Genomic DNA, 25,196 nt, shown 5'->3' on the forward strand with positions numbered 1-25,196 from the left:
GGTGTATCACATTGATTGATTTGCAAATATTCAAGAATCCTTGCATCTCTGGGGTAAAGCCCACTTGGTCATGATGTATAATCTTTTTAATATGTTGTTGGATTCTGTTTGGTAGAATTTTGTTAAGGATTTTTGCATCTATGTTCATCAGTAATATTGGCCTGTAGTTTTCTATTTTTGTGGCATCTCTGTCTGGTTTTGGTATTAGGGTGATGGTGGCCTCATAGAATGAGTTTGGCAGTTTACCTTCCTCTGCAATGTTCTGGAAGAGTTTGAGTAGGATAGGTGGTGTTAGCTCTTCTCTAAATTTTTGGTAGAATTCACCTGTGAAGCCATCTGGTCTTGGGCTTTTGTTTGTTGGAAGATTTTTGATTACAGTTTTGGTTTCTGTGCTTGTGATGCATCTGTTAAGATTTTCTAGTTCTTCCTGGTTCAGTTTGGGAAGGTTATATTTTTCTAAGAATTCGTCCATTTCTTCTAAGCTGTCCATTTTATTGGCGTATAGTTGCTGATAGTAGTCTCTTATGATCCTTTGTATTTCTGTGTTGTGATCTCTCCATTTTCATTTCTAATTTGATTGATTTGGTTTTTCTACCATTTTTTCTTGATGACTCTGGTTAATGATTTGTCTATTTTATTTATCTTCTCAAAGAAGTAGCTTTTAGTTTTGTTGATTTTTGCTATAGTCTCCTTTGTTTCTCTTTCATTTATTTCTGCCCTAATTTTTATGATTTCTTTCCTTCTACTAACCCTGAGGTTCTTAATTTCTTCTTTTTCTAATTGCTTTAGGTGTAAAGTTAGGTTATTTATTTGATTTTTCTCTTGTTTCTTGAGGTAAGCCTGTATTGCTATGAACTTTCCCCTTAGCACTGCTTTTACTGAATCCCATAGGTTTTGGGTTGTTTTGCTTTCATTTTCATTCATTTCTATGCATATTTTGATTTCTTTTTTGATTTCTTCTGTGATTTGTTGGTTATTCAGAAGCATGTTGTTTAGCCTCCATATGTTTGTATTTTTAATAGTTTTTTTCCTGTAGTTGACATCTAATCCTACCACATTGTGATCAGAAAAGATGCTTGAAATAATTTCAATTTTTTTGAATTTACCAAGGCTCAGGATGTGATCTATCCTGGAGAATGTTCCATGTGCACTTGAGAAAAAGGTGAAATTCATTGTTTGGGGGTGAAATGTCCTATAGATATTAATTAGGTCTAACTGGACCATTGTATCATTTAAAGTTTGTCTTTCCTTGCTAATTTTCTGTTTAGTTTATCTATCCATAGGTGTGAGTGGAGCATTAAAGTCTCCCACTATTGTGTTACTATTAATTTCCCCTTTCATACTTGTTAGCATTGCCTTACATATTGCGGTGCTCCTATGTTGGGTGCATATATATTTATAATTGTTATATCTTCTTCTTGGATTGATCTTTTGATCATTATGTAGTGTCTTTCTTTGTCTCTTTTCATGGCCTTGATTTCAAAGTCTATTTTATCTGATATGAGTACTGCTACTCCTGCTTTCTTTTCACCTCCAAATGCATGAAATATCTTTTTTCAGTCCTTCACTTTCAGTCAGTATGTGTCCCTTGTTTTGAGATGGGTCTCTTGTAGACAGTATATATAGGGTTTTGTTTTTGTATCCATTAGCCAGTCTTTGTGTTTTGGTTGGGGCGTTCAACCCATTTACATTTAGGGTAATTATTGATAGGTATGATCCTGTTGCCATTTACTTTGTTGCTTTGGGTTTGAGTTCATAAACCTTTTCTGTGTTTCCTGTCTAGAGAATATACTTTAGCATTTGTTGAAGAGCTGATTTGGTGGTGCTGAATTCTCTCAGCTTTTGCTTGTCTGTAAAGCTTTTGATTTCTCCTTCATATTTGAATGAGATCCTTGCTGGGTGTAGTAATCTGGGTTGTAGGTTTTTCTCTTTCATCACTTTAAGTATGTCCTGCCATTCCTTTCTGGCCTGAAGAGTTTTTATTGAAAGATCAGCTGTTATCCTTAGGGAATCCACTTGTGTGTTATTTGTTGCTTTTCTCTTGCTGCTTTTAATATTTTCTCTTTGTGTTTGCTCTTTGTTAATTTGTTTAATATATGTCTTGGGGTGTTTTGCCTTGGATTTATCCTGTTTGGGACTTTCTGGATTTCTTGGACTTGGGTGGCTATCTTCCCCATTTTAGAGAAGTTTTCAACTATTATCTTGTCAAGTATTTTCTCATGGCCTTTCTTTTTGCCTTTTTCTTCTGGGACTCCTATGATTCGAATGTTGGGGTGTTTAACATTGTCCCAGAGGTCTCTGAGGTTGTCTTCATTTCTTTTAATTATTTTTTATTTTTTCCTCTCTGCTACATTTATTTGCACCATTCTATCTTCCACCTCACTTATCCTATCTTCTGCCTCAGTTATTCTACTGTTGGTTCCCTCCAGAGTGCTTTTGATCTCAGTTATTGCATTATGCATTATTGATTGACTCTTTTTTATTTCTTCTTGGTCCTTGTTAAACATTTCTCGCATCTTCTCAATCCTTGTCTCTAGTCTATTTATCTGTAACTCCATTTTGTTTTCAAGATTTTGGATCATCTTTACTATCATTATTCAGAATTCTTTTTCAGGTAGACTTTCTGTCTCCTTCTCTTTGGTTTGGTGGGCATTTATCATGTTCCTTTACTTGCTGAATATTTCTCTGCCTTTTCATTTTGTTTAGATTGCTGTGTTTGGGGTGGCCTTTCTGTATGCTGGAAGTTTGTGGTTCCTCTTTATTGTGGAGGTTCATCCCTGTGGGTGAGGTTGGATGAATGGCTTGTTAATATTTCCTGGTTAGGGAAGCTTAGATTGGTGTTCTGGTGGGTGGAGTTGGATCTCTTCTCTCTAGAGTGCAATGAAGTGTCCAGTAGTTAGTTTTGAGGTGTCTGTGGATTTGGTGTGATTTTGGGCAGCCTGTATTTTAATGCTTAGGGCTATATTCCTGCATTGCTGGAGAATTAGCGTGGTCTGTCTTGCTCTGGAACTTGTTGGCTCTTGGGTGGAGCTTGGTTTCAGTGTAGGTATGGAGGCTTTTGGATGAGCTCTTGTCAATTAGTGTTCCCTGGTGTCAGGAGTTTTCTGGTGTTCTCAAGTTTTGGATTTAAGCCTCCTGCCTCTGGTTTTCAGTCTTATTCTTACAGTAGCCTCAAGACTTCTCCATCCATACAGCACAGATGATAATACATCTAGGTTAATGGTGAAAATATTCTCCACAGTGAGGGACACCCAGAGAAGTTCACAGATTTACATGGAGAAGCGAAGAGGGAGAGGGAGATAGAGGTGACCAGGAGGAGAAGAGGGGCAATCGAAAGGGGAGAGGGCAGTATAGCCAGTAATCAATTCCCTATGTGCACTCCATAGTCTGGAACACTCAGAGAGGTTCACAGATTTACATAGAGAAGAGAAGAGGGAGGAGGGAGATAGAGGTGGTAGAGTCGAAAGGGGAGAGACCAATCTAGCTAGTAATGAGTTCCCTAAATATTCTCCACAGCCCAGAACACCCAGAGAGATGCAGAGTTGAGTAGAGAAGGCAGAGGGAGGAGATTGAGGTGACCTGAGGGAGAAGAGGGAGAGTCAAAAGGGGAGAGAGCAATCAAGCCAGTAATCACACCCCTAAGTAAAAATGGGTACTGAAGATTGGATTCTTAAAGGTACAAAATTGATAACAAATACCAAAAAGCAAAGATTAGAAGTCTAGAGTGTCAGGAAGCATTTAACAGGAGGCTTCTTGTGTGCTGTTTTGGATCTGTCATGAATCCTCTGTTCCTTATTAATTCCTGAATATTCAGGAATTAAGTGGAGTGGCAAACCACTCCCGGGGCTGAGGAATGCATGCATTTCCTTTGTTGGTTTTTCCATATGGTGATAAGTAACTATTTACGACCCTCTTCCTTTTTATGAACCATACAGTAAAAGTGATTATTTACAACCCTCTCTCTTTGATATGGATTGCCTTATGTTTCCTTGATAATTTGTAAGTCTGGACTTTTGATCTTTATCTTTGCTGAAAATAGCTACCTTGTAAGACAGTATATATACCCATGCTATGTTGAATAAAACACCCTTGTTCCATCAGAGCTTGCGTCCCTGTGTCTTTCTTTCTTTCTTTCTTTCTCTCCCTCTCTCTCTCCAGCTAATTCTCTGGAGCGTAGAAACCCAATGTGCTCACTCTCCTGCCCGGGCTTCTAAGACCCTCTTGAGAAGGCTCACTATGCCTTCACTCCCTCGAGAGGGTGCCTGGTGCCTTCATGAGTGACGCAAGCTCTGTGTCAAGAACTTTATTGGTTTTCTGCATAAACCAAGGAATATCAGCTTCTTTCTCTCTCTCTTTTACTTTCTTATCGTTGACTCCAGACCACCAGGTTCTGGTCCATTAAAGGACCTCAACACTAGAGTAGAGGTTAGACTCTCAAAAATACAATATTAAAAATACAAAACAAAATCAATCACAAAAATTATAAAAAAATATATATGAAATTTGCTTTAAAAATAGGGTCTTTTCTTTTGCAAGGTAATAGTAGGTTATAAAATGAAAATTAAAGGTGTAGTAAAGAACTTAAAAACTTTTTAAAAATTTAAAAATTAAAAAATGATAATAATAAAATATATCTAGGAATTTCTCTGGAGCTGTTGAGGGCAGTGGGGTCAGTTCAGTTTCAGATAGTTCCTTGTTCCAGCTTATACTACTTCTTAAGGTCAATAGGCCCCTTTCAATGCTTAGCCAATGCTAATTACAGGGTTTTAATCTGTTGCACCTGTCAGTTCCAGAGCAGTTCCTTCTTCTTTGTTTATTTTGGCTTCCTCTGTTTGCAAGTCTCTTCAGTGTCTAAGTTCCACCTTGACACAAGGGGGCAAAGGTGGTCACTTATTTAGGCTCACTTGTTCAGCTGTGCTGCGGGGAGGGAGGGACACTGCAAACAAATATCACTGGCGTGTGTGGGGCCACACTGGGTTTGCCCCCGCTCAGGGCGTGTATGCTTTCCCAGTCTACACTGCTCAGGCTCCAGGTTGCTCTGCAGGGGAACTGTCCAAAGTGGGCCCTGGGTTTTGTGTACTTCCCAGGTCTAAGCTGCTCAGGTTCAGGTTCTCGGGTACTCCACAAAGGCACAGACTCAGTTGGGCATGTATTTTGTGCCCTTCCCAGGTTGGAGCAGCTCAGGCATCCAGATGCTTGGCAAGCGCACTGTCCCAGGTGGGCTGTGTCTTAATCACCTCCCTGGTCCCAGATGCTGGGTTTCCTGGGTGCGCTGCAAGAGCGCTGTCTCAGTTGTGCTGTGTGTCTCCTCAGGGGAGCTGATCTCTGGCTGCGACCCTCCTGGCAGATGTCAACTGTCCAGGATCCCAGGAAGAGTTGATTAGCAGCTGGGAGCCTGCTCACAGTTTTGTGGAGAATGCCGTCTCTGGGGCGGAGACTGCCGCTCACCTTCTGGCTTGGCTCGCCTGCCTGCCTCAGCCTCTGGAAGGGGGATGGGCCGATCCGCAGCCAGCTAGCTCTCTTTTAGTATTCGCTCAATCCTTTGTTCTGTGAGCAGGCCAGGCTGTGCTTTAGATTAGAGCTTTTCGCAGGAAACCTCTTTCTCTCTCTCTTTTTTTTATCTCTCTGGCTATCCTATTGGGTTGCTATATCACGTTAGCTCTCTCAGATTGTCCTCAGGGCATTCAGTCCTGGTCCTTATCCTAAGCACACAATCGGCGTCTCCCTGTTCAGCCCCTGCTCACTGGTGGCGGACGCTAGCGTTTGGGCTACATCTCCACTGGGAGTTGTGTTTAGACATGTATTCTGGTCCCCCCACCCCTTCCGGTTATGTTGCCCTCTGAGATTCCAAAGCTCCCCACAGACCTGCCGGTGAGAGGGTTTCCTGGTGTTTGGAAACTTCTCCTCCTTCGCAACTCCCTCGCCAGGATGGGTCTCCATCCTTAACTCTTTTGTCTTTTATGTTTTGTCCTACCTCCTTTTGAAGAGAGTGGGCTGCCTTTCTGGGTGCCTGGTGTCCTCCGCAAGGGTTCAGAAGTTGTTTTGTGGAAGTTGCTCAGCATTCAAATGATCTTTTGATGAATTTGTGGGGGAGAAAGTGGTCTCCCTGTCCTATTCCTCTGCCATCTTAGCCCAAGGCTACAGTCCCACCTTTTTGAGGAGTTGTCAGCTTGGAGTTATTTTCTCTCTTGAGCTTTAAATTTCTTCCTATACTTTTTGCCCAACAACTGTCATATCAACAGCTTACAAGGGTTCCCTATTCTGTGTCCTAGCCAACCCTTGTTACTTCTTGTCTTTTTGATGATAGCCATTCTAACAGGTATGAGATGATATCTCATTGTGGTTTTGATTTGCATTTCACTGATGATTAGCAATGTTAAGCATCTTTTCATATACCTGTTGACCATTTGTATGCTCTGTGCATAAAAATGTCCATTCAGGTCCTCTGCCTATTTTTAAATCAGATTATTTGTTTTTTGTTTGTTTTTGTTATTGAGTTGTATGAGTTCTTTATTTTGGAAACTAACTCCTTATCAGATACATAATTTGAAAATATTTTCTTCCATTTCACAGGCTACCTTTTCATTGTGTTGATTTTTTTTTTTTTTTGCTGCACAGAAATTTTAGTTTGATGTAATCCCAGTTGTTGATTTTTGCTTTGTTGCTTGTGATTTTGGTATCATATCCCAAAATATTATTGCCAAGACCAAGATTTTCCCTGTGTTTTCTTCTAGAGGTTTTGTGGTTGACGGTCTTGCATTTGAATCTTTAATCCATTGCAAGTTACTTTTGGTGAGAGGTGTAAGATAGGTGTCCAATTTCATTTTTTCTTTTTTTGCATGTGCATATCCAGTTTTCCCAGCACTATTTATTGAAGAGACTATCCTTTCCCCATTAAGTATTCTTGGCTTCCTTGTCAAATATTAGTTGACTGTGTGTGTGGATTTATTTCTGGGCTCTTGATTCTGTTCCTTTGGTCTCTAAATCTTTTTTATGCCAGCATCATGTTGTTTTGATATACTATAGTTTTGTAATATAGCTGGAAACCAGGAAGTGTCATGTCTTCACTTTTTTTCTTCTTTCTCCAGATTTCTTTGGCTATTTGGGATCTTTTCTGGTTCCATACACATTTCAGAATTGTTTTCCTATTTCTGTGAAAAATGCCATTGGAATTTTGATAGGGATTACATTGAATGCATAGATCACTTTGGGTAGTATGGACATTTTAATAATATTAATTATTCCAATCCATGAACACAGAATCTTTGCCCATTTATGTCTTCTTCAATTTTTTTCTACCAATGCCTTATGGTTTTCAGTGTTCAGATTTTCACTCACTTGGTTAAATTTATTCTTATTTAATTTTTTTGACACTATTTAAATAGGATTCTTTTCTTTATTTCATTGTCAGCTAACTAGTTTTCAGTATATAGAAACACAAGATGACTTTTATATGTTAATTTTGTGCTCTGCAAAATTACTGCAGCTTTACTGAATTTGTTTATTAGTTCTAACAGTTTTTTTGGGTGATGTCTTTAGTGTTAGATAGATCTTATTAAATGCAGTCTCTGAATCCTGTCCCATGACTAATGCAGCAGCCTAAGTTCCCCATACCTTCTGAGAATCTGAACATTGAACAATTCTCAGAATTTTTCTGACAATAGTTCTACAAATAGTGGAACTCTGATTGACCTTCATCAATCTAATGTGTGAATTCTTTAGGCTATCTGGTCTCCAGAAGAATAGCCATCTTGAGCCTGTTTTGATGGTTAATAAAGGCTTAAGCTAATAGCTTTTAGTTGGTTTTCCTTCTTTCACAAATTCATACTTTCACTAGATATTATTTTCCTAAAGAATTTTTAGATTTTGTTTTTGGATCTCATGGCACCAGGGTTGCTGATGAAAAGTCCCTTCTGCAGTGCTCAATTCTGGGGTTGACACCTTCCTTTGCAACCTCTGCATTTTCCTGACAGGGCTGTGGCTTACAGCTGTGGCTTCCCTGTGCTTTCTTTTCCAGGAATCTGGTCCTTCTGGACAATTTCTGGTTCACCAAAAGTCCTTATTCTGTTTTTCACAAATCCCAATGTATTTATTAATTTCTTGTAAAAATGTATGTACCTTTAAAAAATGCTTATAATGATTTGGTGTTAAAAGGGGAGATTTCAGCATGTGCTCAAGTTGAAATAAGATTAATTTTGTTTGTTTCTTTGGATGGAGCCACATGAAGCTGTATCTTTGGGGAGTAGAATTGGTGTTCAGAGAACAACTTTTATTTTTACTCTTCATTTCTCTATTTGAATTTCTGCTTAAGAGTTGCCTTTTGATTCAAAATAATGAAGTACTTGGGCTTTCCTGGTGGCTCAAGTGGTAAAGAATCTGCCTGCAGTGCAGAACACCAGGGTTTGATCCCTGGATTGGGAAGATCCCTGGAGAAGGAAATGGCAACCCACTCCAATATTCTTGCCTGGAGAATTTCACAGATAGAGAAGCCTGGTGAGTCCATGGGGTCACAAAGAGTCAGACAAGCTGAGTGACTTTCACTTTCACTAATGAAGTACTTGATGCATTGGGCATCTTATCTTCCTTTCTACCTCCCAGTGTGCTCACCAGCTTTCTCCAGCTGCAATGGTCCCCTATCTCTGCGGCTTTCCAGTGTGCACAGTATGCAGAGTTCCAAAGCCTTTGTTTTCCAGGTGGGTTTGCCCAATGGAAGCACCAAGAGCAAATTAGACAGGAAGAGGAGGGTGAGGTTGGGGCACATATTCACTGATCTCCTCACTCTTATTCCTCGCACCCCCATGTTGACTATTCTGTGTCTGTTCATCTTCCTATGAAGAAAACAGCCACCAGGTGGCCCTTGGCGCATAGAGACCCTCACTTCCTCATCTTGATCCTTTAGGCCCACAGATCGCAGTGGCTCCAAGGATGCTAGCCAGGAGACCACATTCCTTTGCTGGCTTCTCCACATCCTGCCCACACCTTTGTGACTCAGCTTGAGCATCATTTATTTTTGCCCTGGATCCTGACCAAAACAGAACCCCCAAAACAAACCTCAAACCAAAGCAATAAAGTATTCAGGTAACTTAGCTATACAGATTGATCTTTTTGCTGTTTTGTAACAGAATAAACATATTTTAGAAAGAATATAGGTGAAAAAAACTCATTTTAGTTGAAGAAAGTATGCCACAGAGGGGAAGTAATAGTAAATATTTCATGAGTACAAACTTCAAGTTGAATCTGTCTCTTTCCTGCTCAGCTGTTGCTAGGTTTCTGGGCCTGGAGGGAGAGCAAGCAGGAGTGCAGACTGTCTGATGGGGGTCTTCAGACAGCACTGTGGGGTCCTGCTGCAGAGACTTATAGAATCTCAGAGAGCGAAGGGCTGTGGGGGCTGTCTGGCCCATTGACGCACAGCACAAAGAGCCACTCAATTTGTGAAACGGTTCTAGATTTAACTTGTGTGGTAACTATTTAGAATCGACCCCCGTGCTGCTGCTGCTACAGTGGGTCTACAAAAAGCATTTATTGGCTATAATATAGTGCTAATTTTCTCTCTGGGGACTTTGAAGAATAGGTAATAATGGCAGCAGGTAAAATTCACAGAATGCTCACAGTATGCTGGAGATCATGCTCAAAGCTTGACGTGCATCATGTCCCATGACCCTCCCCTAAACTCCATATGGCTACTGTCCTCTGTGTAGAGTGGTGCATGATAGTAGTTGGTGACATCACTAGTCCAGCTTTACTGATGAGGAAAATAAGGCAGAAAGAAGTTAAGGAACTTGCCCCTCATCACACAGCTGTTAAGTAATGGAGTAGTTTGACTCTGAACCCCATAGTCTTATCCATTACCTGATTCCTTCCTGTTGGAACATCTATGCAAAAATATATACAAACATACAATGCAGAAATACTTCTGTGTGCTTAACAATATACCAGATATGTTGTTCTATGTCACTAAACACACAATAATGCCATTTTAAGTGATGCCATAATTTCCAGTTGTGTCAATATGCCAGTTTGCTTAATCAATCTCATTGTTAGATATTAATTTGCTCTGGTATTTTGGCCTCATAATTCATTTCTAATCCTGACTCCTCTTATATCATAATCTCTTACCTCAACATTTCCTTGAGCTTCATATCCTCAATTGTAAAGTGATGATCATAATATAATCTGTAGTATTTAAATGTGTAGTAAGGAAAACCAGTTCACTGGAGTTTTTTTGAACAAATTGTTCATTTAAAGATATAAAGGTTAAAATATGCTTTAGCACTCATGTCTCACAAATGGTTTTACTACTACTACTACTAAGTCGCTTCAGTCATGTCTGACTCTGTGCGACCCCACAGATGGCAGCCCACCAGGCTCCGCCATCCCTGGGATTCTCCAGGCAAGAACACTGGAGTGGGTTGCCATTTCCTTCTCCAATGCATGAAATTGAAAAGTGAAAGTGAAGTCACTCAGTCGTGTCCGACTCTTTGCGACCCCGTGGACTGCAGCCCACCAGGCTCCTCTGTCCACGGGATTCTCCAGGCAAGAGTACTGGAGTGGGTTGCCATTGCCTTAACATTGATCAAAAACAGTCACTAGTCCAGAAAAAACTCGCAGAATTTTATTTCACTGAGCAATGCTTGTCCTGAGTTATTCAGTATGTAACAGTGTGCAATCAGAAAGGCACTTGGCAGTCCTTCCCTCAAATATATACACAAGAGCTTTCCTCTGATTGCTCAGTATTTCTGATACATGTGCTTCTGCTGGAGTGTTATGGGCACTCGTAATTCACAGGCAGTTCTTAGATATGTAAGAGAGGGGCTCTATCTTTGTTACGGGGATGATGCCATATTATCAGCTCCCTATCTTTCTGCATGTTCCAGTGACCTTTGTGAGAGTTTGGTTTAGTGTCTCAATTCTAGTGAGACTCAAACACTGGTACGCTTATCCCTGGGCTTTAAGGAGGACTGAAATAGTACTGTGCTGATGTTTTACTCAACAAGGAAATAATCAGTAAAATTCATCTTTAAAGCAGGTTGTTGCTTTATTTGTAAAAAGGAATCATAAGCACTTGTAAACAGAACTGAGCCTTTACTGTTTGGATAACCAGAATGTAATTGTTTTCTCCATGAAGGATGCCATGCCAATGACTGAACAACAGGTGCACGTGTGTGGGAAAGAGAAACTCTGATTACATTTAATCATTTTCCTTAAGAAAAAGAAATTTAGTAGCTTTATGTTTCATTATTTTACAGCCAAAACAGGTTGGAACATATCCTCTAAAAGAAAGGTTGCCAATTAGACATAAAGGTTAATGAAAGAATAAGGCCCAATTTAAGATACTTTTTCTTTTATTTAAAATGTTAACTATTACAACACATTGTACAATAAAATACCTTAGAATCACAGTAAAACTTTTTAAATGTCTCTATATAGTCACAAAACATGAAACATGCTGCAGGGATACAAACACAGTTTGATACCAACTCTCAGCACATTTTCACCATGAAAACAAATGGAGAATCACAGCCTATATGTGAATTTCTTTTCCTTAGTAGTAGCTGATGTGACTGCTTCCAAGAAACAGAAATGATTCCTTTCTTTGGAGAATATATCTTTGATAGGTTTTTACAACTTCATTGAACACTGTGCTTTGGGGAGAAATTACCACTGATTTCTACTTCTGACTGAGTTGTCAGATTAGAATTACAACACTTTTTTTTTTACAACATATATTGCCACAATATGAAAAATAAATACTTCTTGAGTTTTAAACTCAAAACAACAATTATTAAATAAATAATTATTCCTCATAGTGCATGTTTCATTTTACCTTTCCTTGACCACTGACACAAATGAAGCTCAATAAATATGTTAGGTAGTCTATTTACGTCTTCTTTCATAATCCTGCATCACACTCCTTTCATAAGCCACTGAGAACAAAGAGAAGGTAAAGGGTTTGTTAAGAGGATCACTGACACAGATAAACAAAGTTCAAGGCACAGGAAATTTATTTTAAACTCATTACTTTATCCCTCAGAGAAGGCGATGGCACCCCACTCCAGTACTCTTGCCTGGAAAATCCCATGGATGGAGGAGCCTGGTGGGCTGCAGTCCATGGGGTCACGAAGAGTCGGAGACGACTTTATCCCTGCACTAAAGTATTTCTAAGAGTCTTATTTGTGCATCTTCTGTTCGGGTCTCAGTCTTTATCCTGATTGACAGTGATCTATCCACAGAATTCTTGGTTATTTTGGTCATCCTTATAGACTTGATGCCCTCAAAGTATACTTCCACAATATATTGCAATATTGATTCTCCATAGCTTTCTCGAGCAGTGACAGACACCTTGGTGATTTACAGAAAAGACAGTGCCTAAAGTAAACAGGAATAGTAGGAGGATGAAAGCAAAATGTGGGACTTTTATTCCAGGATATAGTCAACCAACTATATATAGGTCATGGGCCAAGTCCAGTCTTTTCTTATAAATAACACTTTATTGGAACATGGCCACACCCATTCATTTATGTATTGTCTTTGCCTAAGTTAAGTGTTGGTTGCTCAGTCGTGTCTGACTCTTTGCAACCCCACACACTGTAGCCCACTAAGCTCCTCTGCCCATGGAGTTCTCCAGGCAAGAATATTGGAGTGGGTAACCATTCCTCTCTCCAGGTGTCTTTGACTACTTTAACATTAAAATGGCAGATCTGAGTAGTTCCTCCAGAGACTGCATGGTTCACACAGTCTAAAATATTTACCATCTGGCTGTTTACAGAAGAAGTTTGCTGATTTCTGGTATGTGGTGGTGGTGGTTTAGTTGTTAAGTTCTGTCTCATTCTTGTGACTTAATGGACTGTACCCTGCCAGGCTCCTCTGTCCATGGGATTTCCCCAGCAAGAATACTGGAGTGGGTTGCCATTTCCTTTGCCAGGGGATTTTCCTGATCCAGGGGTCGAACTCATGTTTCCTGCACTGGAGGCAGATTCTTTACCACTAGGCACCAGGATAGGGGTACCTAATAGTGTGAAGGTTTCTTCCTGTCCTCTGGATTCCTTCCAATGACAGACTGTCCATGAGACTAAAAACAATCTCATTGTCTGTAAGTAGGGTAATTGTACCATCTAAATACAACATAGTTTAACTTACCTCCTAGCACCCTAAATGGCCTGTGAAACACTAATCACTGTTTCCAAAGGTATTTAACATATAGCTAGCAAGTAATTTAAGTACTTTGACTATGTGGAAAGAAAAAAGTACCACATTATATTATTATATTAAACATAATTTCAAAGGGATCTGTAGCCACAAAAGAATAAGGATCAGATTGTTGTGATCAAAATACTTATTTCCATTTTTCATTATTTTAGCTAATACTTTATACTCTTAGATTTACATGATAAATGATTTTTAAAACTACTGCACTTTTAAAAATTCAGTATGCATGGATAAAATACTGACTTTAAATAGAAAGAACTGTGAAAGACATCAGGAATCATAGATGCCACTCTAACCAATTTTCTCAGTGAGAAGGGTTTGCTGAAAGAGAAGGTAGGTAGAGGCTCCAGTGTTGTCACTTCCCTCCTTTACCACTTAGCAGATGCTCATTAGTATACAGCATTCACTTAAGTGAGGTCAACAATAAGCTGAATGTTTTTAATAGTGTACATGTCAAACATGTACAAAGCTGACAAGCATTCGTAACATAATTCTATTCCTCAGAGAAGGGAGGTAAATGTAAACTGACCAAAGACAGATTAGTGATCAAGCTGGAAAACAATGTCTTAACTGGAAGCAAAGTTCTTACCTGGTCCTCGAACCCTCTAAAACCGCAAATGTTTGTGTGTATGAACTGATGAGGGTTTCCCTGGGAAGATGGTTTCTAGGCTTGTCAGATTGTCAAAGGTCCTTACCACAACAGGGTAAGGATCAGATGGCTGTAGAAGGTGATAGACACTATGACAACCTTGCCTCAACTAATTATATGCCAAAGTACCTGATTTGTTATAGATTACATGTTTGCCCATGTTTTCCTTTGATATTTTCTTAACTAAAATGGAGGAGCAAAGATTTAGTCATTGATTGTGATTCATACAATGATTCTATTTAATACTATCTATAATTATATTACTATTTTAAGTACCTTTAATAGCATCTAATTTGTTCCAAATTGCACATATCTATATTATTTGTACAGTTAAGCATGTTCTGAAACCTGTATCAGTTCTGAAAATGAAAAGTTGATGACTGGCATGGTTTCAAGAAAACCACAGTTATATAAGGGCTAGTGTACACTTCTGATACATATAACGCCAATGTGGTTTAAACTTATATTCCATTTCTAAAAGCTGGAAGATAATACATAGCAATAAAACAATTTTAGTGTTTCATTATGTACATTCACAACTTCTTTAAAATTGAGAACCCTCCAAATTACTGATGAAGAAATGCAAAAGTAGTATCTAAATTTTCAAGGTAGAGAATCAATATATAGGCTAAAATACCTCATTTTTGCTTGACTTTTTAAGATTAGTTAAGTCAGCACATCTTAGTTATAGATTTTCAGGAAACTGGAAATACTCTAAATGGGTAAGATGGGTGATGATTACTTTCTAATTACTTACATGATTGGTATTTTAATTCTAATTTCACTGAAGGTAAACAGAGAATTTGCATAGCTTTCCTAAGAAAAATAACCAATGGATTGTAAGGCCTGAATGAGCTTAACAAAATATCAGTCTCTAGGAAAATGATACAGGGGTTATTTAACCTTGAAAATACTATGATGAATGAGTTAAGAAATGAGTTTTCAGATCTATACAAGTGGCATTTACATACAATATAGAAATTAAAGAAAAGAAAGGAAATATGCAGGCTTTATATCAAGTGAAAGAGTTGTTCAGAATTAAACTGGGTTATGAAGAGAACTGTAGCACTCCTTCTCTTTAAGGGTTTTATAGCCAGGACTGATTATAACCCTCTAGGATAATTTGATGGTTTCTCTTTTTAAGGCACTGGAATGGACTATGTTACTCTCCTAGTGCTAAACATTCATCAGGAGGTATAGAGTATGAGCTATTATAATTTCATAAAGAGCAAGTGATTTGTAAAAGTGGATTTGTTTTTGTTTATTTCTGTGTTAGAAGACTGTCAGATTTAACCTTTTGTAAGACTTTCTAATTAGCTTGGTTTTAATCCCCCCTTCACCTTCCCCACCGCTCTTAGTTCAGTAAGGTAAAATGTAGCTATTGAACAGATATAAGAGAAAGGATATTGAACTAGCCCAAAGATTCGGGTTAGGTAATGATTAAAAGGGGAAGGCACTAGGAGTTTGAGAATGATAGACTACTGTTGTGGTATTAGCTCGCTCAATCAGCTATAAATCCATTCTTGGATTTATTTATTGCAATTAGATTTTTTCAACATAGGTACTCATTTTAATTTTATTATTCCTGTTTAATAGTTTGAAAAGAATGCCTTAGAGAAAGTAGAGTAGATTTAAGATACTGTTTATGTCCAGTCATGGTTTTATACATACCAGAATTTAAAGCTCTTTTGCCCATTAGTCCAACAAAGGAATCTGTTTTATGCCCTGGAAAAATACATTTAGGGGTATTTTAATATGTATATATCTGAGGAAATAAACTGTTATAACTAGTACCAAGAAAAGCAAGCCTCCAAATATATGCCTATATAATAAATGCATAACTATTTCAAGTTTTGATGAGCCTGAAGAAATAAAGACTCCTAGTAAGTCTTAGTAAATAAAATAATACAATGAAAGCACTTTTCTCAATTCTACAGCTAAATATTAGCAAATATACTTTATTCTTATTCTATTTTATGTGTTTTATATAATGCTTTAAATATTGTTGCTATTTGAGCAAGCTTTGATTTTTTAGGAAGTCAACTTCACATATGTGTGATAGAAATATCCTCATATTACTGAATATGCTATATTTCTCAGGAAACTAAAGCTAAGTTAAATCAGAATCCTATACTCAATAATTATAAATTTCTAATGGTCATTATTTCTATTTCACTGGATTAAAAAAATATTTCCTGTGGAAAAAGTATGTTTTGAATTAATAGAGTACATTTATTTTCATCACATAGAATTTTGCTATATATAATTCCTTTGAAAGTAAAATCCTGAGAAAATAAATATGAATAATATTTATTTATTTTCAAAGATGAAACCTTTAGAAAGGATTATTATTTTAACTCTAGTGGTAGAATGTCTCTTGGCTTATACTGCATTAGCTTGGTTTATACTACATGGCTGCTATCTTAATGTGGCCTGCTCTGCCCTTGGTGAGCCAGAATCCAAGTTGGATTGGACCTTGGGCTAAGTGAGTGTGATTAAGATGGATCCCTGGGACTTTCTGCAACTCTGGTTCCATTAACCAGGAGACTGCAATCTAGTGACCGCCAAGTGCCACGATTCTGCCACCTTTGCTGCCCTAAGAATGTTTCGCTATGCTTGGAAAGACTGAGGTCTCCCATCCCATCATGGGATCACAAAACTATTGATACATTTCTGTCTTTACTTTAGTATGGATTCTCTACTCAGACATTCACTTCATCTTCTTAACTGACTGCTGGATTACTCTAATAAATTATGTCAACATGGAATCCAACATACTAAAATGAACTCGGAGATGCCTATAAATGCTTTAATTTTTGTTTTTGCTTTTGTTTTTGCAGTGGAAGTGGCAGGGTGAAAATGAGGGAAGAGGAATGTGTGATGGATTTTTACCCCTAGGATTGAAATTCTTACCTAAAACTAACAATTTGTATGAATTAAAGGACTCCTCCCTCCTTCCCTTTTTTCCTCTTCTTTTTTCTTTCTTTAGCAGTTTAAAATAACAACAAATATTTATTATCTCAGTTTCTGTGGGTCAGGAATTCAACAACAGTTTAGCTGGGAGCTAAAGGATTTTTAATATAATGCATCTTTATGGTAGGTATGATATGTTTAAACAACAGAACTTTAAACAATTATGTTCTGGATGTAATTGAGTATCCTCCATTCTTAAATCGTGTTAATTAAAAATATCAAATCCTACATTACAACAGAAAATTAGATATTATATAAAATGGAATTCAATATAATTTATATTTGCATTTGATAAATGTCAAAATAATTTGGAACTTACTTTTGTGAGAAAGCTGGCCATGTCCTATAGAAAGAAAGATAAAATTAGCAAACAATAGATTTGTTTAAAAGGAGCTACATTTTTAAAGAGAATTATAAAACAAATAGATTTTTAAACTAATGCAACATTTCTCATTCATGTACTATCCTGAGGAATATAGCAAAACCATAAATGCTAACCAAATTATTAATAATAAAAGCAATGTTTTAGCAAAAGGAATAGTTTTAAGTGGTTTACATGGGCCACAGATTCAAACTGAGGTCTGTGAGACTTCTGAGGTCTGCTAATAACTGCCTGACCATACCACGTCTCTTGTTTTCTTATGAGACATGCATTCAAGGTCCATCACCTCTGATCTCAGGAGAGAGAGAGCAAACACATCTCTTCAATTCAACAGGCATTATCAAGAATCTGTATTTGAGTCCACAAAAGGCTTTCTTCATTTTCACACATGTGCATTCACAATAGTAAAATAAAGATTTATAGAAATGTTTACCATAAAGGGCCTTTAACAGGGCCACTTGCTTTTCAATTGAGGAATCTGACAAGAGACAAATTGACGTTAACCACACATTCCACTGATGGTGTGATGAATTCAAGGAGATTACTCTTCTATCAGAAGACACTGGCAGCTGAATCTACTCTAACCCCAGTAATCTAAAGTCAGTTTTCCACAAGCACTGAGAACCTACTGAGTACCCTGAGCCTTCCTGTTGCTTGTGAGTTTGGATCCTTGGGCAAGGAAGCACTTAGCTAAGGTTGGTTCCTGTTCTTGGTGGTTCAGATGGATCTCCCTCCCTCCGTGGGCACATGTGTGTTAGTGAGGTGAGGGCCAGAGTCGCGCCCCAGGAGATATATCCCTTTTAGAGTGGAAATCTCTGCTCACAGAGCAAGAGAGACTGGGTGCTCTGAGCACCAGCTAAGAGCCTGGGTGGGAGTGTATGTGTGTGGGTTGCCCAGAGAGACAGGGAGGGACGACTGCCCATCTCACCAGCATCCCGTTTGCCCATCAATCCAAAGAACTGCTGAGGCTTGGGTCTCCGAGCGATTCTCTGCAGAAGATGCTCAAAGGGCTCGGGCATTTCCTCCTAGAGGACAAACACACGGATTATCGGGCCTGAAGGCAACCAGTTCGAGGCACTGGGATTCCGGAGTGCGTTCCAGCCTTGGGCAAATCCTGGCAGTGGGGCCAGGCCAGGATTAGAGAACCAGCTCCGAGGAGAAAGGAAGCCGAGCTTCCTCAAGCCTGGGCGCTCCCCTCTCTCCACCCCTCCCCGCCCAGTTGCTGTCCTGCACCTCCGCCTCCTGCTAGCCCAGCCTTGCCATTAGCGGGACGCGCAGTGCCTCCATGCCCTGAGAGCGCTTTCCGTTCTTTGCTCCCAGCACCCGGACCCTCACTCAGCAGCCTCTCAGCTACCGGATTTTGTCTCATCTCAAGCGCTGGCTTCGGCGACCTATCACCGCCCTAAATGCACACAGGTGTGTGTGGCGGGAGGAGGAGAGGGACTGGCCGGGGATGGTAGGTAAGGTGACAGCGCTTTAGAAGCGACTAGCAGTGCGTGACTCTCACTGTTCCCGCTGCATGTGGGTCCCTCGCGCAAACAGCCTGCGAGCAATCTAAAGGAAAACTTGCGGCTATGTCTTCAGGTCAGTAAAATAGAAGTCAAAGCCGGAAGTTAGCTTCCCACCCACCTGCGCCTCTCCAGGCCCCCAGCAACTGGCCACTTGCCCCTGCTTTTGCCTGCGTCGGACGCGCTCTCCTCTGTGTCTGCCCAGCGTTTCCAAACGCCAGGCCCTTTTGCAGAGGGATGAAACCTTGTGAGGTTTCCAGTCTTGTGAGGATCCCGGGATTCTTAGGGAGGGTATTATTCCTCCAGAGAGTTCCTGAGTCCCGACGATGGAGAGGAAACTTGGTTCTTGGTTGCGGGACCCAGGGGAATGACGTTCCTTTACAAGCCCTCGCAGCGCGCCCCACTGCCTCTGGCTGTGATCCCGGAGCCCGCTAGGGTAACTAGGATGCTATCGCTGGGGGTGATGGTGGGATGGTGGTAAGTGACAGCTCCTAAACCCGTGAAGAAGGGCGCAGGCCATCTAGGGAACGGGTCTCACCTTGATCTGGTCGCTGTCGGACCAGTCGGACCAATAATTGAAATCATCGTTGGCTCCGATTTCTTCTGCAGACAGTTGAGTGGAGATGAAAAAAATCACTGCCAAGGCCACGAGGATTTTCATGTTGGATTTCTGGGAAGAGTAGGGAGAAAAGGCAGAGGGGGAAAAAAAAGAATTTTTGATTCCACGATAGGACTCAGGGCAGATTGAAACAAGACAACCCACCTAAAGGGCTAAAGTCCTGCATGTGCACGTTAGGAAAGAAAAGCCCTAAAAGCTTCTCAAATTCCCTTCTTCCTAGACCCCAAATCCCCAGCTTCCAACCATCAATCCATACCTTCAAGCCAGGAGGCTGTGCGGGTGGAAGACAAGGAGGGATAAAGCACTTGGGATACCCGTTTCCTCGCAGCTCCCTAGTTGTCCCCCCGGGTGTTTCCCCGCTGTCCGCAGCAGCCGCCCATCCAGCCCTGCTAGACGCCGCCTCCGAGCGGTGCGCGGTGCGGAAAGCGCGCACTACAGCGCGCGGGCACTTACCGTAGCTGACCCGCCCGGGAGGTTCCTCTGCTGGTCTGAGCACTCGCGGGGCGCTGCGCACTCTCTCGGTCGCAGCAAGGATGGAGGAGGTCAGCAGTGCGCTCTTTTGCCTGCTGGCTGCCGCGCGGTATTTATCCCAGGCTCGCCGAGTCTCGGGACCCACGTGACGCGCTCCCCACGCGACTTTCTGCTCAATATTTAATTAACCGCCTCCTCTCCTTTCGCTTGCGTCTGATTGAGAGTTTCCCAGACGGTAATCCGTCGGTGCGCATAACATCTGGACCCAATTGGGTTCGAAATGACGCAATTATAGGAATATCGAGTTCTCGCCATCCAATACCCAGCGGCCTGTCTTCTTCCGTAGGCATATCTGACGCCCCCTCCCCTCTTTCTTCGGAACGAGGTTCCATGACACCTAAGATTACTCATCAAAGCAAAGTGACTCATTCCTCGGACTTAGGCAACTTTTTCGTGCCATGAGAGGATAAGTTGCACTTCTAAGGATGGCCAAATAACTTCAGATATTAAAATATTGTCGGAAATCAGGCTAAGAAAGGAGAACTCCAAATGGGGGGGGGGGGCGCATTCCCCCCTATTTCCGTCTGCAGAGTATCTTAAGTGTTTCTGAGATACAACATCTTTCTGTGAGCAGAACAACCTTCTCTCAAACCAACTAGAATACTGGCGGTTTTTTTGTTTTTTTTTTTCAGTAATACAAAAAGACTTTCCAGTCCCATAGGATTTCAAAGGATGAAAGATTTATTTTACATTTTGGAGACGCGGGCATTTAAACGTAGCATTGAACGAAGAACTTTCATATCAGTGCCATTTTAGGATATCTTTTGTTCCAAGCTAGCTATAGTTACCTTCAAGAAACCCCTAAGATATGTATAGGCTCATTCCTGTTTGTCACTAAAGGTCTCTTCAGATCCTTCATAGATTTCTCGTGTGTGTAATAAGTGTAGTGAAGATGTTAATTGGACAGTCATTATCAATACAAGGCTATTAGGCAAATAGCTTCTGTACAGATATCACAGGTTTTCATGAGCCCATGGTTTGCCTTGTAAACTAATGACTGTTGTATCTGGGGTGGTGTTGTGTTCTCCCCTTTCCTTAGTAAACACTATGTCTTCCAGTTGATTCTGATGTTCTTAGTATAGTGCATAAAGGAAATAATTTATTGCAACTGACTTAGAGCCAAGATATTTTTCTCTATTATTTTTTGTTCTTTCTTAAGTGACCCTGATGTTTGAATTTTTGTGTGTCTATCTCATTTCTTTATGCCTAGCCTCACACCAGGAGGCATTCTGTTCTTTCTCTTTATATGGAAAATTATAAACTTGTACAAAAGTAGAGAATCATCCACTTGAAACAATTTGCAAGTTTCACTTTGTATTTCCCCACAACTCAGATTATTTCAAAGCAAATCTCAGACATAATTTCAACTCTAAATATTTTGTCATGTCTATACAAAGGATAAAAAAATAAAAGAACTATGCTATTATTCCACCTAAAAGCAACATAAAATAACATAATTCTTTATATTAATGTCCAGTGTTCAAACAGTCCTCATTGTTTTATGGGTCCCTCCCCCATACACTTTACTAGTTGATTTTAGAATTGTAACAAAGTTTATAAATTGCAATTAGTTCACCTATGTCTTAAATCTTCCCTAATCTATAGTCCTCTCTCTCTATTTTATAGATAAGAACTGCTCAGTATAGTGTCCTGAGTTTGGGAGTTTGCTGATTGCCTCCTAATGGTTTCTTTTAACTTGTTCCTCTGTTCTATTTCCAGTTAATTGGTATTTGTATCTAGAAGTTTAATGTCATCTTGGTTTGCTTTTTTTGACAAAGTTACTCTGCATGTGGTGTTAGGAAGCACATGATATCTGGTTGTTTCTCCTTTTGAGAGTTAGCAGCTGTTGCTGACCATTTTGGATCCATTAACTTAGTAGTACTTACAAAATAGTGTTACTATGATTTTAAAATTCACTTTTTATTTATTATTCAACCTATTCCTTCAATATAAAAATTTTTCTCAACAATTATGTAGTTACTCTAAGACATGGCTAATAGGAAAGATAGGATAAGTGCTTGATTACTTCCTTTTACCAATTATTAAAATAATGAGTTGGTAAATTAATACATTCAAATATGGCCCTCCCCCCTCCAAATTTAGTATCATTATGACCTCATTTATTTAAACACAATTGAAGTATTTCCATTCTTCAAAGAAAAATAGAAGGCCTCCTTTTTTTTACTTTAAAAAATTTATTTATTTATTTTAATTGGAGGCTAATTACTTCACAATGTCATAGTGGTTTTTGCCATACATTGACATGAATCAGCCATGGATGTACATGTGTCCCCCATCCTGAACCCCCCGCCCACCTCCCTCCCCGTCCCATCCCTCAGGGTTGTCCCAGTGCACTGGGTTTGAGTGCCCTGTTTCAAGCATGGAACTTGGACTGGTGATCTGTTTCACATAAGGTAATATACATGTTTCAATGCTATTCTCTCAAATCATCCCACCCTCGCCTTCTCCCACAGAGTCCAAAAGTCTGTTCTTTATATCTATGTCTCTTTTCCTGTCTCACAAATAGGGTCATCATTACCATCTTTCTAAATTCCATGTATATGCATTAATATACTGTATTGCTGTTTTTCTTTCTGGCTTACTTCACTCTGTATAATAGGCTCCAGTTTTATCCACCTCATTAGAACTGAGTCAAATGCATTCTTTTTAATAGCTGAGTAATATTTCATTGTATATGTGTACCACAGCTTTCTCATCCATTCATCTGCCGATGGACATCTAGGTTGGACATCTGGGACATTCCATGTCCTGGTTATTGTAAACAGTGCTGCAGTGAACATTGGGGTACATTTGTCTCTTTCAATTCTGGTTTCCTTGGTGTGTATGCCCAGCAGTGGGATTGCTGGGTCATATGACAGTTCTATTTCCAGTTTTTTAAGGAATCTCCACACTGGTCTCCATAGTGGCTGTACTAGTTTGCGTTCCCACGAACAGTGTAAGAGGGTTCCCTTTTCTCGGCACCCTCTCCAGCATTTATTGCTTGCAGACTTTTTGATAGCCATTCTGACCAGTGTGAGATGGTACCTCATTGTAGTTTTGATTTGCATTTCTCTGATAATGAATGATGTTGAGCATCTTTTCATGTGTTTGTTAGCCATCTGTATGTCTTCTTTGGAGAAATGTCTGTTCAGTTCTTTGGCCCATTTTTTGATTGGGTTGTTTATTTTTCTGGAATTGAACTGTGTGAGCTGCTTGTATATTTTTGAGATTAATTCTTTGTCAGTTGCTTCATTTGCTATTATTTTCTCCCATTCTGAAGGCTGTATTTTCACCTTGCTTATAGTTTCCTTCATTGTGCAAAAGCTTTTAATTAGGTCCCATTTATTTTTGCTTTTATTTCCATTACTCTGGGAAGTAGGTCATAGAGGATCCTGCTGTGATTTATGTTGGAGAGTGTTTTGCCTATGTTTTCCTCTAGGAGTTTTATGGTTTCTGGTCTTACATTTAGATCTTTAATCCATTTTGAGTTTATTTTTGTGTATGGTGTTAAAAGTGTTCTAGTTTCATTCTTTTACAAGTGGTTGACCAGTATTCCCAGCACCACTTGTTAAAGAGATTGTCTTTTCTCCACTGTATATTCTTGCCTCCTTTGTCAAAGATAGGGTGTCCATAGGTGTGTGGATTTATCTCTGGGCTTTCTGTTTTGTTCCATTGATCTATATTTCTGTCTTTCTGCCAGGACCATACTGTCTTGGTGACTGTAGCTTTGTAGTATAGTCTGAAGTCAGGCAGGTTGATTCCTCCAGTTCCATTCTTCTTCCTCAAGATTGCTTTGACTATTTGAGGTTGTTTGTATTTCCATACAAACTGTGAAATTATTTGTTCTAGTTCTTGATAGGGATTACATTGAATCTATCGATTGCTTTGGGTAGTATACCCATTTTCACTATATTGATTCTTCCAATCCATGAACATGGTATATTTGTCCATCTATTTGTGTCATTTTTGATTTCTTTCATCAGTGTTTTATAGTTTTCTATATATAGGTCTTTTGTTTCTTTAGGTAGATTTATTCCTAAGTATTTTATTCTTTTCATTGCAATGGTGAATGGAATTGTTTCCTTAATTTCTCTTTCTGCTTTCTTATTGTTAGTGTACAGGAATGTAAGGGATTTCTGTGTATTAATTTTATATCCTGCAACTTTACTATATTCTTTGATTAGCTCTAGTAATTTTCTGGTGGTGTCTTTAGGATTTTCTATGTAGAGGATCATGTCATCTGCAAACAGTGTGAGTTTTACTTCTTCTTTCCCCAGCTGGATTCCTTTTATTTCTTTTTCTTCTCTGATTGCTGTTGCTAAACCTTCCAAAACTATGTTGAATAGTAGTTGTGAGAGTGGGCACCCTTGTCTTGTTGCTGACTTTAGGGAAAGCTTTCAATTTTTCTCCATTGAGGATAATGTTAGCTGTGTGTTTATCATATATGGCTTTTATTATGTTGAGGTATGTTCCTTCTATGCCTGCTTTCTATAGAGGTTTTTTTAAAATCATAAATGGGTGTTGAATTTTGTCAAGGACTTTCTCTGCATCTATTGAGATAATCATATGGATTTTATCTTTCAATTTGTTAATGTGGTGTATCACATTGATTGATTTCTGAATATTGTAGAATCCATGCATCCCTGGGATAAAGTCTACTTGGTCATGATATATGATCTTTTTAATATGCTGTTGGATTCTGTTTGTTAGAATTTGTTGAGGATTTTTGCATCAATGTTCATCAGTGATATTGGCCTGTAGTTTTCTTTTTTTGTGGCATCTTTATCTGGTTTTGGTATTATGGTGATGGTGACCTCATAGAATGAGTTTGGCAGTTTACCTGCAACTTTCTAGAAGAGTTTGATAGAGTTTGATAAGATGGGTGTTAACTCCTCTCTAAATTTTTGGTAGAATTCACCTGTGAATCCATCTGGTCCTGGGCTTTTGTTTGTTGGAAGATTTTTGATTACAGTTTCGATTTCCATGCTTGTGATATGTTGATTAAGATTTTCTGTTTCTTCCTGGTTCAGTTTTGGAAGGTTATACTTTTCTAAGAATTCATCCATTCCTTCCAAGTTGTCCATTTTACTGTCATATAGTTGCTGATAGTAGTCCCTTATGATCCTTTGTATTTCTGTGTTGTCTGTTGTGATTTTTCCATTTTCATTTCTAATTTGGTTGATTTGATTCTTCTCTCTGTTTTTCTTGATGAGTTGGCTAATAGTTTGTCTATTTTATTTATCTTCTCAAAGAACCAGCTTTTAGTTTGTTGATTTTTGCTATAGTCTCCTTTGTTTCTTTTTCATTTATTTCTGCTCTGATTTTTAT

The 25,196-nt window shown here is 39.2% G+C and overlaps 1 protein-coding gene and 2 long non-coding RNA genes across 7 annotated transcripts in view; 2 read left to right on the plus strand and 1 right to left on the minus strand.

The window, feature by feature from the left end:
- LOC147374623 (uncharacterized) overlaps positions 1-25,196 on the plus strand; it is a 112,165-nt gene that overhangs the window by 12,551 nt on the left and 74,418 nt on the right. The gene's annotated exons all lie outside the window — the stretch shown is intronic.
- Positions 8,599-9,083, plus strand: LOC147374624 (uncharacterized). Its single transcript, XR_015162984.1, has 2 exons — positions 8,599-8,693; positions 8,900-9,083. It is a non-coding gene; the product is annotated as an uncharacterized LOC147374624 (long non-coding RNA).
- On the minus strand, positions 11,325-20,358 carry TAC1 (tachykinin precursor 1). 5 transcript variants are annotated; one of them, XM_086397720.1, is made up of 7 exons: positions 19,791-20,358; positions 19,257-19,388; positions 18,139-18,235; positions 17,644-17,688; positions 17,148-17,171; positions 15,527-15,580; positions 11,325-11,924 (listed from the first exon to the last, which is right to left on the minus strand). In XM_086397720.1, exons 2-7 carry the CDS (start codon positions 19,377-19,379, stop codon positions 11,875-11,877), a joined length of 393 nt encoding a protein of 130 aa, XP_086253846.1. In that variant the 5' UTR covers positions 19,380-19,388; positions 19,791-20,358; the 3' UTR covers positions 11,325-11,874. The 5 variants fall into 5 exon arrangements, with proteins under 5 accessions (XP_086253846.1, XP_086253847.1, XP_086253848.1 ...); XM_086397721.1 differs by lacking the exon at positions 19,791-20,358 and adding an exon at positions 19,594-19,746; XM_086397722.1 differs by lacking the exon at positions 17,644-17,688.

The sequence above is a fragment of the Bos grunniens genome, chromosome 4, assembly GCF_055505025.1.
Source record: "Bos grunniens cultivar Pamir isolate PY7600 chromosome 4, Bosgru_T2T1.0, whole genome shotgun sequence".
NCBI lineage: Eukaryota > Metazoa > Chordata > Mammalia > Artiodactyla > Bovidae > Bos > Bos grunniens.

What these genes read in the sequence shown, in the direction of transcription:
- TAC1 (XM_086397720.1), bottom strand. Translation starts at nt 19,379, where the DNA reads ATGAAAATCCTCGTGGCCTTGGCAGTGATTTTTTTCATCTCCACTCAA. An exon ending in CCTGTTAAAGGCCCTTTATG is followed by an intron (nt 17,172 to 17,643) that starts GTAAACATTTCT and finishes TTCTTTCTATAG; the next exon opens with GACATGGCCAGCTTTCTCAC. An exon ending in TGGCCAGCTTTCTCACAAAA is followed by an intron (nt 15,581 to 17,147) that starts GTAAGTTCCAAA and finishes GTATTTTTCCAG; the next exon opens with GGCATAAAACAGATTCCTTT.